This window comes from Coregonus lavaretus (assembly GCF_964263955.1).
Source record: "Coregonus lavaretus genome assembly, chromosome: 18".
NCBI classification, from domain to species: domain Eukaryota; kingdom Metazoa; phylum Chordata; class Actinopteri; order Salmoniformes; family Salmonidae; genus Coregonus; species Coregonus lavaretus.
The window spans coordinates 7025206-7040144 of record NC_140005.1 but is presented as its reverse complement, the minus strand read 5'-3'; the positions used below and the strand labels follow the sequence as shown (position 1 = coordinate 7040144).

At 45.0% G+C, this 14939-nt stretch overlaps 1 protein-coding gene across 1 annotated transcript in view; it reads left to right on the top strand.

The window, feature by feature from the left end:
- Positions 1 to 14939, top strand: part of LOC311145963 (MAM domain-containing glycosylphosphatidylinositol anchor protein 2-like) — a gene marked incomplete at its 3' end in the record, with an annotated part of 191280 nt that overhangs the window by 166980 nt on the left and 9361 nt on the right. Inside the window, exons 12-13 of the mRNA XM_084182369.1 lie at positions 6884 to 6904; positions 7467 to 7622. Of these exons, the coding sequence (XP_084038495.1) occupies positions 6884 to 6904; positions 7467 to 7622 (177 nt within the window). The remainder of the gene's footprint in view (positions 1 to 6883; positions 6905 to 7466; positions 7623 to 14939) is intronic.

Genomic DNA, 14939 nt, shown 5'->3' with positions numbered 1-14939 from the left:
TGCAGTGCCAGACGTGTCCCCCTGCTTAAGCCAGTACATGTCCAGGCCCGTCTGAAGTTTGCTAGAGTGCATTTGGATGATCCAGAAGAGGATTGGGAGAATGTCATATGGTCAGATGAAACCAAAATAGAACTTTTTGGTAAAAACTCAACTCGTCGTGTTTGGAGGACAAAGAATGCTGAGTTGCATCCAAAGAACACCATACCTACTGTGAAGCATGGGGGTGGAAACATCATGCTTTGGGGCTGTTTTTCTGCAAAGGGACCAGGACGACTGATCCGTGTAAAGGAAAGAATGAATGGGGCCATGTATCGTGAGATTTTGAGTGAAAACCTCCTTCCATCAGCAAGGGCATTGAAGATGAAACGTGGCTGGGTCTTTCAGCATGACAATGATCCCAAACACACCGCCCGGGCAACGAAGGAGTGGCTTCGTAAGAAGCATTTCAAGGTCCTGGAGTGGCCTAGCCAGTCTCCAGATCTCAACCCCATAGAAAATCTTTGGAGGGAGTTGAAAGTCCGTGTTGCCCAGCGACAGCCCCAAAACATCACTGCTCTAGAGGAGATCTGCATGGAGGAATGGGCCAAAATACCAGCAACAGTGTGTGAAAACCTTGTGAAGACTTACAGAAAACGTTTGACCTGTGTCATTGCCAACAAAGGGTATATAACAAAGTATCGAGGAACTTTTGTTATTGACCAAATACTTATTTTCCACCATAATTTGCAAATAAATTCATTAAAAATCCTACAATGTGATTTTCTGGAGAATTTTTTTTCTCATTTTGTCTGTCATAGTTGACGTGTACCTATGATGAAAATGACAGGCCTCTCTCATCTTTTTAAGTGGGAGAACTTGGGAGAACACTGTATATAGTGTGTATGGACACCCCTTCAAATTAGTGAATTTGGCTATTTCAACCACACCCGTTGCTGACAGGTGTATAAAATCGAGCACACAGCCATGCAATCTCCATAGACAAACATTGGCAGTAGAATGCTTACTGAAGAGCTCAGTGACTTTCAACGTGGCACCTTCATAGGATGCCACCTTTCCATCAAGTCAGTTCGTCAAATTTCTGCCCTGCTAGAGCTGCCCCGGTAAGTGCTGTTATTGTGAAGTGGAAATGTCTAGGAGCAACAATGGCTCTGCTGCGAAGTCGTAGGCTACACAAGCTCACAGAACGGGACCGCCGCGTGCTGAAGCACATAGCAAAACTCACTACAGAGTTCCAGACTGCCTCTGGAAGCAACGTCAGCACAAAAACCGTTCATCGGGAGCTCCATGAAATGCGTTTCCATGGCCGAGCAGCCGCACACAAGTCTTTGATCACCATGCGCAATGCCAAGCGTCGGCTGGAGTGGTGTAAAGCTCGCAGCCATTGGACTCTGGAGCAGTGGAAACGCGTTCTCTGGAGTGATGAATCACGCTTCACCATCTGGCAGTCCGACGGTTTGGTGTATGCCAGGAGAACGCCACCTGCCCGAATGCATAGTGCCAACTGTAAAGTTTGGTGGAGGAGGAATAATTTCTGGGGCTGTTTTTCACAGTTCGGGCTAGGCCCCTTAGTTCCAGTGAAGGGAAATCTTAACGCTACAGCATACTATGACATTCTAGATGATTCTGTGCTTCCAACTTTGTGGCAACAGTTTGGGGAAGGCCCTTTCCTGTTTCAGCATGACAATGCCCCCATGAACAAAGCGAGGTCCATACAGAAATGGTTTGTCGAGATCGGTGTGGAAGAACTTGACTGGCCTGCACAGAGCCCTGACCTGAACCCCATTGAACACCTTTGGGATGAATTGGAACGCCGACTGCGAGCCAGGCCTAATCGCTCAGCATCAGTGCCCGACCTCACTAATGCTCTTGTGGCTGAATGGAATCAATTCCCCGCAGCAATGTTCCAACATCTAGTGGAAAGCCTTCCCAGAAGAGTGGAGGCTGTTATAGCAGCAAAGGGGGGACCAACTCCATATTAACGCCCATGATTTTGGAATGAGATGTTCGACAAGCAGGTGTCCACATACTTTTGGTCATGTAGTGTATCACAGCAAGGGCCTCCCAGTTGTTGACATATTTATATGGTAATAGGGACCCCTACTGGTTAGGAAAATACTGAATCATTAGATAGGTCACTGACAGTACATTTGACAGAGCATTCTTATTTACAAGGAGGAAGTAAAGCACAGAGAGATATTAATTTTTACTAGTGATAATTACACATTCAGAGATCCAGACAAAATTACATGAAAACATTCAGCACCTCAACTTAGTCATCAAAAAGTGCCATTGTCACCGAGGGGAGGCGGCAGACAGCAGCAAGAGCCATCCATTAAGGATTGAAACGTGTTTCTTTATCTTTCACTATCATTTAATTTTTTGTATTAATCCATCCTCTTTTTGGGACTTTCTTATGAAGGGAATGAAAATGTCCTCCGAATTACAGCCTGAGCGTTGCTTTAGCTTCAACTACACTAACACAGTTGGAAGCCCCTGTAGTGCAGCATTGCAACACAAGACACAATACCTTTCAGGTTTTGAGTCCTCTCTCCCAAAGTTGAATAGCCTGGGTCTATTCTAGTTCCCCGTCTGCGACAAACCGTCAGCTGCCAACCCTAGCCTGTGAAGTCTGCACGGACGCAGCCAGCCAACCCCCTCCCGTAGAAACACAACAGAACACAGTCTGGTGGCGAGCTGCTCTGACCACCAAAACAAACACAACAGTTCACTGACCTTCTGCACTAATTAGATGCATCCAGCCTATATTTTCTAATCGTGTGTTCTCTGCACCCAGGTCAGATGAGGTAATAGCAGCATTAGTGCATTCCACCTATTATCTTGTTTTTAGGAGTATTCTACACGTTCCATTTCAGGGGTCTGAAACTCCCGGCCCTCGGGCCACATCAGACCTAGAGCTGCTTATTTGTGGCCCGCAGGCCTGGAATTTGAGACGACTCCTCCAGCTGATGCTGTATCCATGTTATTGTGGTTGCCCATACTGTACAGATTGACAGACATGCCTGACCTGACATTTTAACCTCTACGCTCCGGTCTTCCCTCGACAGTGTTTAAGGTCCCATGTGACCATCGGTTGTGCTGTAACGACAACATCAAGACTCACCTTGAAAGGTCGCCGTTGAAGCAGTGACACGCTTTAGCCTATCAGTGTACAGTTTATATCCATTGGAAAGCATATTTGACTGGATACAGGAATGTTTATACTGTGTATACTGTAATGACCAGTATGAGACCTTTATACTCACCATAACATTATTTAGGCTTTATTAAACTCTCTAATTACAATTTATACAACCACTGAGGACATTGTGGTAAAATATATGGTAAAAGATAACATTTGTTTCTCAAATGGGGAACATTTTAATTGCTCAGTCGTCTCATATGCGCACGCATACACGCACGCACGCACGCACACACACGCATACACGCATACACGCACACACACACACACACACACTGTCAAACCCACACACTCGCAACATTCACACCCAGACGCACACTGCAAGTGGATAGATATGAGAGAGAACGTTCTTACACATGATTGTTCACATAAGATGACACCGTGACCTCCGTGAGTCTCCCGAGTGGCGCAGTGGTGTATGGCACTGCATCACAGTGCTAGCTGTGCCACTAGAGATCCTGGTTCGAATCCAGACTCTGTCGTAGCCGGCCGCGACCGGGAGACCCATGGGGCGGCGCACAATTAGCCAGCGTCGTCCAGGGTAGGGGAGGGAATGGCCGGCAGGGATGTAGCTCAGTTGGTAGAGCATGGCCAGGGTTGTGGGTTCGATTCCCACGGGGGGCCAGTATGAAAATGTATGCACTCACTTAACTGTAAGTCGCTCTGGATAAGAGCGTCTGCTAAATGACTAAAATGTAAAAAAATATTTAGATATGTATTTTCATCCCCAGTGATACAACATTGTACTTTAATGATTTGCAGATTATCTGACAACTAACAGATGGTTCCCAAATCTATCTGACCTGAAATCTGATCTCCCTCTGCATGAGTTGTGTCAAGATTGCCAAAGTTACCTCAAAGTTACATCAAATAACATATTTTTGTGTATTTGTTCATTTTTTAAACCAGAATCATGATACTGTATAATCACTCCTGTTTGACATCTGAGTGCCTTGAATAATTTTTGGGTTACACTTAATACCTGTGTAGTACACGTCGGTATTCCAAAATACCCCGATATGCGGTATACCGCCCAAGACTATTAAATACTAGCATTGCACTTTCTGATTCTAATGAGTAGTGGCACGGCCTACAACTGTCCTCTGGATAACAGCTTTCAAGGCCTGAGAACATGCCAGCCTCTTCAGTTTGATACACTGGATTGGGTTTCGTAAGCACAAGTGTTGGTGTAAGCGCAAGGGTTTGGCCTCAAGAATCATGTTCCCTTCTCCATAAATATTGTACAGCAGCTGTTTGATAAAGAAAACAAGGATATTACTGAAGTGACGCCTACAAGAGAAAAGGAGAATGTACGAAAACATGTTTGTGCGAATACCTTTTCTGATGTAGGCTTGTGAAAACGTGTGCCCGTGCAACGAAGTCCTCCAGATATGTAGGCTACCGTACGCAACGAGGAAAAGATACATGCGGCAATTTGAATGTGTATTTGAATGTGTACTTAACGATGTTGACTAAATGTTGTGCATTTCTTTCCACTGTCGCCTCCCTGTCTGCTGCTTCCCTGAGGCCGCAGTGCTTGTGGTCTTGCCAGGTACTGAGTACACTATCAATTAGAGTCAGTACTAATGCAGAGCATGTTTCCAAGCTAGCAGCATCTGCTCCTCTTCACCAAGGCAACCTCCTCCTCCTCCTCCTCACTGAATCTGGGAACAGCTGGGTGGTTTAGTAGTGGGGGAAATGGAATCTGGGAACAGCTGGGTGGTTTAGTAGTGGGGGAAATGGAATCTGCCGATGCATAATTGCGGCTCAGATAAGGGAAAAACAATGGGGGAAAAAGTCAAATAATGAACATCTGATGCTATTCGCCACAAACCACCAACCAAACCCAAAATTACAATAATTTGATGCAGGCATTTTCATATTTTAATCCTCAATTGAATCATCAATGAATAAATTGGCAGTTCTCTATACAATTGTTAAATGGGATCATTTCTCTGCATTTTTTTTTTTTTTCAGATTTCACTTCAATAATAATAATGGCTTTTTCTCTTGAACATCTGCTGCTGTTGTGTTTTCTGATGTCTTTTTTTTGCATTCTGTTCATATCTGACAATTTATCGTTAGCCAATGGGACGGATCCCTCTGGCTGATCTGTTACACCACCAAATGGGACACACGGTTTACTCTAGTGCAGACGGCCTACCGTGAAAGTTTACAGCCTGAATACATCTCACCAACTCCTACTGTGCTTGAAGAATACTCTCTCTACAGGTTAGGCTCTGGAAGTTGATTGGTTGAAATTGGGATACATTTCAGGTCAGCTATCTCCACTGCACATTGTTGGGAAACCTCTACCCAGCATGCAGTTCTGCCCTCATTGGGATTAGGAAAGGACCGATAGGGAAGGGGGTGAATTGAATTAAGAAAGATGCAGGTCTGTATAGTTCACCTGAGCATTGTGCTTCTTCTCATCCATTAGTCCTCTGCAGCCCATAAACCCTCTCTCCCTCCTGAGTAACCTAACCCTCTCTCCCTCCGGAGTAACCTAACCCTAACCCTCTCTCCCTCCTGAGTAACCTAACCCTAACCCTCTCTCCCTCCGGAGTAACCTAACCCTAACCCTCTCTCCTTTCGGAGTAACCTAACCCTAACCCTCTCTCCCTCCGGAGTAACCTAACCCTAACCCTCTCTCCCTCCGGAGTAACCTAACCCAAACCCTCTCTCCCTCCTGAGTAACCTAACCCTAACCCTCTCTCCCTTCGGAGTAACCTAACCCTAACCCTCTCTCCCTCCGGAGTAACCTAACCCTAACCCTCTCTCTCTCCGGAGTAACCTAACCCTAACCCTCTCTCTCCGGAGTAACCTAACCCTAACCCTCTCTCCCTCCTGAGTAACCTAACCCTAACCCTCTCTCTCTCCGGAGTAACCTAACCCTAACCCTCTCTCCCTCCTGAGTAACCTAACCCTAACCCTCTCTCCCTCCTGAGTAACATAACCCTAACCCTCTCTCTCTCTCTCCGGAGTAACCTAACCCTAACCCTCTCTCCCTCCTGAGTAACCTAACCCTAACCCTCTCTCCCTCCGGAGTAACCTAACCCTAACCCTCTCTCTCTCCGGAGTAACCTAACCCTAACCCTCTCTCTCTCCGGAGTAACCTAACCCTAACCCTCTCTCCCTCCTGAGTAACCTAACCCTAACCCTCTCTCTCTCCGGAGTAACCTAACCCTAACCCTCTCTCCCTCCTGAGTAACCTAACCCTAACCCTCTCTCCCTCCTGAGTAACCTAACCCTCTCTCTCTCCAGAGTAACCTAACCCTAACCCTCTCTCTCTCCGGAGTAACCTAACCCTAACCCTCTCTCCCTCCTTAGTAACCTAACCCTAACCCTCTCTCCCTCCTGAGTAACCTAACCCTCTCTCTCTCCAGAGTAACCTAACCCTAACCCTCTCTCTCTCCGGAGTAACCTAACCCTAACCATCTCTCCCTCCTTAGTAACCTAACCCTAACCCTCTCTCCCTCCAGATGATAAGAGGGCTTGATGGCACGGCCTCACTACTCCCTAGTACTCTGCCTCCAATTAGGCTGCAGGGACAAACAAAGTAGTTCTTCCTTTTTATATTTCCCCACGGCTCTTTCATACAGAGTAGGGATGAAATCTTAGACGCAGGCGTTCCTTTCAGAAGTTGGAACGTCTAAATGATTAAAGTCTTGCTTTCCCTTTCAGCTCCAGTCAACCCTCACTTGAGTAAGTACATCTCTTATATATAGTATATCACTCCTATGAATGGACTCCCTAACCCAGTTTGATCCAAATATTTAATAAGACAAGCCAACCAAAATGTTTTAATTAAAAAATGGCCAGAGATTAAGAAAAAGGTAGTGTTATACACAGTTTATAATGTTATACACAGTTTATAATGTTATACACAGTTTATAATGTTATACACAGTTTATAATGTTATACACAGTTCAGTTTATAATGTTATACACAGTTTATAATGTTATACACAGTTTATAATGTTATACACAGTTCAGTTTATAATGTTATACACAGTTTATAATGTTATACACAGTTTATAATGTTATACACAGTTAAGTTTATAATGTTATGCACAGTTTGTATATGTTATGCACCGTATTTTTTTTGTTGAAAAATAAAATATTTCCTATGAATACCATCTTCATAATGCATTATAAGCACATTTCATAATCGTCAGTAAGATGTTTGAACATGCATAAAGTCTATCTTTCCTGACATTCATGTACAGTAGCATCTAAATGTCTTCTCTGTGTGTCTTCCCCATCAGGAGAGTTCCAGTGCAGCTTTGAGGACGAGGCCGTGTGTATGTTCACCCAGGACAAGACGGAGGACTTTGACTGGACCCGACACAGCGCCGCCACCAGAAACACCAAGTATACGCCCAACACCGGGCCCAGCAGTGACCGAGTCGGCTCCAAGCAAGGTTAGCACACACACAAATGTACATTCACACGCATGCACACTCTCACCCAACTCTTATCTTTCAACTAATTTATCCATTCTGTCCTGCTCTCATGTAGTTGTAGAGCCCTGCACGGGCCTGAATTTTAAGCCCAAGCCCTACCCATGCCCACAACATTCATGCCTTACCCTACCCAGACCCGATTGCTTCTGCCAAATGTAAGGCCCGGCCCTGCCCAAAACCCAAAATCAGAAATTACTTCCACCGTTAGTAAATCGATTTAGCTGCTCCTCTCCGTCTGTCACTCACTCCCTGCGTTCATGGTGGCTCTGAGTCTGTGAGTATCCATAGCAACGGCTCCACTTGGGCTGCTCTCCTCAATGAAGAGACATGAGAGAGCAGTTAGCTGTTAGCTACTTTCAGTCACTCTAAACTCTGACAAAACTCAAGGAACATTATTATTTTCTGTGAAATAATCTCTCCTGTCTTATATTTGATGATGTTGAAGCGCTTCTGACACCATGTTATTATGATCTTAGTCAGATATGACTGTACTGCGCAGCAGAGCACAAGCAAAATGTTAGTGATCAATTGAGTGATACCCGAGCCCTTCCTGTTCCCTAGTTATTGATGAAAAAACAGGCCTTACCCACATCATGGTCAATGTAGTTGACATTGACCATGATGGTGTACAGTGATGAGATGACATATCAGGAGGTCCAACTATTGTAAATAGTCATGTCGCTAAATCATGCCGCTTGTCATTTGCATAACATTGGTACTTTCTCAACTCTGGTCGCCAAATCTATAGTTGTCAAATTGCTAAATCCAGTAGTAAACAATTAGAATCCTTTGTTAGTGATGGCCTGACAGAAAAACATAGATTAATTGTTGTTTGACACTGCAATTACAAAGGGACAGCCTCAGCCTGCTGCTTTAGTCAGGCCAGTATACATGGGCGTTTATGTGGCAAACATTTCAAGGACATTTATGCAACTGCATTGATGAATGGAAACCATGTTTTAAACAATGTTTGAAATGTATTTTCTATTCTCTCCATGTTACCGACAGTACTGGAAACCATGCATACCATGCTATGGGATGTGGGACATGGGATGCATTCAGAATAGAATCAATAGATCTCTTTCTTTCTTAATACAGTATTTTCACAAAGCAACACAGAAGTCAACACAAAGAGTACAATACAATGCATTCTGTAAATCTGGGAAGTGTTAATGGTTCTTGCTATGTACAGTGTTGCCATGGTAGGGAGGGAGGGAGGTTCTGATAGATTGTTTCTGGAGTTGATATTCCAGCAGGTCCGGGAGGTCAAGGACAGTGTTCAGGTTTGTTCACATGATCTACGTGGGCACACAGTGCAATGAAATGCTGACTTGCAGGTTTACCTCTCAACAATGCTACAACAATAAGTGAATAAAACAGTAATAAAAAGCTCAATGAATGAAAAAAAGGATACAAATTTAGAAAAACATATAATGCAAGAAGGCACACAAACAGATTGAAGTGCTGCAGGCTAGTAAATACAGCCAGTCTAGTTGAAGGCTGGTAAATACAGCCAGTCTAGTTGAAGGCTGGTAAATACAGCCAGTCTAGTTGAAGGCTAGTAAATACAGCCAGTCTAGCTGAAGGCTAGATGGCGAAGTAGTGCAGTCCTGTTTCTGTCGTGTGTCTGTAAATAGCCTGTAAATACCCTGTTTTTTTGTATTTTTCGTACATATTTCCCTATCAGACTTTTCATCCTTCTACAAAATATACTTTCCTGCAACCCGCCTCACTCAATGTGGAACGGATTCTATTTTTGACTTACCTTTATCTAGAATCTAGAATCTCCAGTTGAAACTAGCTAGCCAGCTAACTAGCTACTTGCTATTAGCCACAGCTAGCGGTGTTTCACCCAGAACATTGGATTTTTTTCCGCGGGATTAATTTTAATCACTGGACATTGATCACCGGATATTCGGCCAGTCTGCACAGCGCGTTATCGACCCAGAACATATCAGTTTTTCCGCCGGAATCACTGAATCACTGGACCTTTAACTCCGGATTCATCGCTACCAGCTGGCTACAACAAAACGGACGCTGTGGTCTGGCTAATCATCCTGAGCTAGGCCCATCTCCCGGCTATCTACCTCTCTGTCAACCGGACGAGACCACCTAGTGTTGACACGGAGCCCCGCCGATCCTACACGACTGGTCTGCCGACGAAATCGTCTGATGTGGTTACGACGTTAACCACGAAGATTCCATCCATCGGCTAGCCCTGGCCCGCTAGCACACGCTATCCGTGGCCTCTTACTCACTAAACTGAACTAGCTACTGAACTAGCTACTTGCTATTAGCCACAGCTAGCGGTGTTTCACCCAGAACATTGGATTTTTTTCCGCGGGATTAATTTTAATCATTGGACATTGATCACCGGATATTCGGCCAGTCTGCACAGCGCGTTATCGACCCAGATCATATCAGTTTTTCCGCCGGAATCACTGAATCACTGGACCTTTAACTCCGGATTCATCGCTACCAGCTGGCTACAACAAAACGGACGCTGTGGTCTGGCTAATCATCCTGAGCTAGGCCCATCTCCCGGCTATCTACCTCTCTGTCAACCGGACGGGACCACCTAGTGTTGACACGAAGCCCCGCCGATCCTACACGACTGGTCTGCCGACGAAATCGTCTGATGTGGTTACGACGTTAACCACGAAGATTCCATCCATCTGCTAGCCCTGGCCCGCTAGCACACGCTATCCGTGGCCTCTTACTCACAAGTGCTTCACCACCGGACCTTATGATAACTCAGCTATACAGCTGATATCTGCTGGACTGTTCCTTTTTACGGTACTACATCCTGTTTATGTTTAGCCTCAGCCCAAACATGGTTAGTTTATTGTTGTTTCGGTTATTTCTAATTGTACTATATCACTGTAGACCCCCCAGCCTAGCTAAACCTGCCTTAGATAGCTCCTTTGTCCCTCCCCCCATACACTCAGAGACCGACTCAATTGATGCCTCTAGAGATACTATCTCTTTCATTGTTACCCAACGCTTAGGTTTACCTCCACTTTACTCATATCCTTCCATATCCTTGTCTGTACATAATGCCCTGAATCTTTTCTATAACACCCGGAAATCTGCCCCCTTTATTCTATGTACCCAACGCACTAGAAGACCAGTTCTTAAAGCCTTTAGCCATATCCTTATTCTAGTCCTCCTCTGTTCCTCTGGTGATGTAGAGGCTAACCCAGGCCCTGCAGCCCTCAGTATCACTCCTACTCCCCAGGCGCTATCATTTGATGACTTCTGTAATCGCAAAAGTCTTGGTTTCTTGCACATAAATATCAGAAGTCTACTTCCTAAGTTTGAGTTATTCACTGCGTTAGCACACTCTGCCAACCCTGATGTTCTAGCAGTGTCTGAATCCTGGCTCAGGAAGGCCACCAAAAATTCTGAAATGTCCATCCCCAACTATAACATTTTCCGTCTAGATAGAACTGCCAAAGGGGGTGGAGTTGCAATCTACTGTAGAGATAGCCTGCAGAGCTCCATCATACTATCCAGGTCTGTGCCCAAACAGTTTGAGCTTCTACTTCTAAAAATCCACCTTTCCAGAAATAAGTCTCTCACTGTTGCCGCTTGCTACAGACCCCCCTCAGCCCCCAGCTGTGCCCTGGACACCATATGTGAATTGATTGCCCCCCATCTATCCTCAGAGTTTGTACTGCTTGGTGACCTAAATTGGGATATGCTTAATACCCCAGCCATCCTACAATCCAAGCTAGATGCCCTCAACCTCACGCAAATTATCAACGAACCTACCAGGTACAACCCTAAATCCGTAAACATGGGTACCCTCATAGATATCATCCTGACTAACATACCCTCTAAATACACCTCAGCTGTCTTCAACCAGGATCTCAGCGATCACTGCCTTATTGCCTGCGTCCGTAACGGGTCCGCGGTCAAACGACCACCCCTCATCACTGTCAAACGCTCCCTAAAACACTTTAGCGAGGAGGCCTTCCTAATTGACCTGGCCCAGGTATCCTGGATGGATATAGATCTCATTCCGTCAGTAGAGGATGCCTGGTTGTTCCTTAAAAGTAATTTCCTCTCAATCTTAAATAAACATGCCCCATTCAAAAAATACAGAACTAAGAACCGATATAGCCCCTGGTTCTCCTCAGACTTGACTGCCCTTGACCAGCACAAAAACATCCTGTGGCGTACAGCATTAGCATCAAATAGCCCCCGCGATATGCAACTTTTCAGGGAAGTTAGGAACCAATATACACAAGCAGTCAGGAAAGCAAAGGCTAACTTTTTCAAACAGAAATTTGCATCCTGTAGCACTAACTCCAAAAAGTTTTGGGACACTGTAAAGTCCATGGAGAATAAGAGCACTTCCTCCCAGCTGCCCACTGCACTGAGGCTAGGAAACACTATCACCACCGATAAATCTACAATAATCGAGAATTTCAACAAGCATTTTGCTACAGCTGGCCATGCTTTCCATCTGGCTACCACTAACCCGGCCACCAACTCTGCACCCTCTGCTGCAACTTGCCCATGCCCCCCCCGCTTCTCCTTCACACAAATTCAGACAGCTGATGTTTTGAAAGCGCTGCAAAATCTGGACCCCTACAAATCAGCTGGGCTAGACAATCTGGACCCTTTCTTTCTAAAACTAGCCGCCGAAATTGTCGCAACCCCTATTACTAGTCTGTTCAACCTCTCTTTCATAACGTCTGAGATCCCCAGAGATTGGAAAGCTGCCGCGGTCATCCCCCTCTTCAAAGGGGGTGACACTCTAGATCCAAACTGCTACAGACCTATATCCATCCTGCCCTGCCTTTCGAAAGTATTCGAAAGCCAAGTTAACAAACAGATCATCGACCATTTCGAATACCACCGTACCTTCTCCGCTATGCAATCCGGTTTCCGAGCTGGTCACGGGTGCACTTCAGCCACGCTCAAGGTCCTAAACGATATTATAACCGCGATTGATAATAGACAGTACTGTGCAGCCGTCTTCATCGACCTGGCCAAGGCTTTCAACTCTGTCAACCACCGCATTCTTATTGGCAGACTAAATAGCCTTGGTTTCTCAAATGACTGCCTCGCCTGGTTCACCAACTACTTCTCAGATAGAGTTCAGTGTGTCAAATCGGAGGGCCTGTTGTCTGGACCTATGGCAGTCTGTATGGGGGTGCCACAGGGTTCAATTCTTGGGCCGACACTTTTCTCCGTGTATATCAATGATGTCGCTCTTGCTGCTGGTGACTCTCAGATCCACCTCTACGCAGACGACACCATTTTGTATACATCTGGCCCTTCATTGGACACTGTGTTAACAAACCTCCAAACGAGCTTCAATGCCATACAACAATCCTTCAGTAGCCTTCAACTGCTCTTAAACACTAGTAAAACTAAATGCATGCTTTTCAATCGAACGCTGCTAGCACCCGCCCACCCGACTAGAATCACCACTCTCGACGGGTCTGACCTAGAGTATGTGGACAACTACAAATATCTAGGTGTCTGGTTAGACTGTAAACTCAACTTCCAGACTCACATAAAGAATCTCCAATCCAAAGTTAAATCTAGAATCGGCTTCCTATTTCGCAACAAAGCCTCCTTCACTCATGCTGCCAAACATGCCCTCGTAAAACTGACTATCCTACCGATCCTTGACTTCGGCGATGTCATTTACAAAATAGCCTCCAACACTCTACTCAGCAAATTGGATGTAGTCTATCACAGTGCCATCCGTTTTGTCTCCAAAGCCCCATACACTACCCACCACTGTGACCTGTACGCTCTTGTTGGCTGGTCCTCACTACATGTTCGTCGTCAAACCCACTGGCTCCAGGCCATCTATAAATCACTGCTAGGCAAATCCCCGCCTTATCTTAGCTCATTGGTCACCATAGCAGCACCCACCCGTAGTCTGCGCTCCAGCAGGTATATCTCACTGGTCATTCTCAAAGCCAACACCTCCTTTGGCCGCCATTCCTTCCAGTTCTCTGCTGCCAATGACTGGAACGAATTGCAAAAATCTCTGAAGCTGGAGACTCTTATCTCCCTCAATAACTTTAAGCATCAGTTGTCAGAGCACCTTACCGATCACTGCACCTGTACACAGCCCATCTGAAATTAGCCCACCCAACTACCTCATCCCTATAGTTATTTATTTTGCTCTTTTGCACCCCAGTATCTCTATTTGCACATAATCTCTTGCACATCTAGCATTCCAGTGTTAATACTATTGTAATTATTCTGCACTATAGCCTATTTATTGCCTTACCTCCATAACTTGCTACATTTGCACACACTGTATATATATTTTCTGTTGTATTTCTGACTTTATGTTTTTTTTTACCCCATATGTAACTCTGTGTTGTTTTTATTGCACTACTTTGCTTTATCTTGGCCAGGTCGCAGTTGTAAATGAGAACCTGTTCTCAACTGGCTTACCTGGTTAAATAAAGGTGGAAAAAAAAAAAAAAAAAAAAAAAAAAGGCTAGTAAATACAGCCAGTCTAGTTGAAGGCTAGTAAATACAGCCAGTCTAGTTGAAGGCTAGTAAATACAGCCAGTCTAGTTGAAGGCTAGTAAATACAGCCAGTCTAGCTGAAGGCTAGTAAATACAGCCAGTCTAGTTGAAGGCTAGTAAATACAGCCAGTCTAGTTGAAGGCTGGTAAATACAGCCAGTCTAGTTGAAGGCTGGTAAATACAGCCAGTCTAGTTGAAGGCTGGTAAATACAGCCAGTCTAGTTGAAGGCTAGTAAATAAAGCCAGTCTAGTTGAAGGCTGGTAAATACAGCCAGTCTAGTTGAAGGCTAGTAAATACAGCCAGTCTAGTTGAAGGCTAGTAAATACAGCCAGTCTAGTTGAAGGCTGGTAAATACAGCCAGTCTAGTTGAAGGCTAGTAAATACAGCCAGTCTAGTTGAAGGCTGGTAAATACAGCCAGTCTAGTTGAAGGCTGGTAAATACAGCCAGTCTAGTTGAAGGCTGGTAAATACAGCCAGTCTAGTTGAAGGCTGGTAAATACAGCCAGTCTAGTTGAAGGCTGGTAAATACAGCCAGTCTAGTTGAAGGCTGGTAAATACAGCCAGTCTAGTTGAAGGCTAGTAAATACAGCCAGTCTAGTTGAAGGCTGGTAAATACAGCCAGTCTAGTTGAAGGCTAGTAAATACAGCCAGTCTAGTTGAAGGCTGGTAAATACAGACAGTCTAGTTGAAGGCTGGTAAATACAGCCAGTCTAGCTGAAGGCTAGTAAATACAGCCAGTCTAGTTGAAGGCTGGTAAATACAGC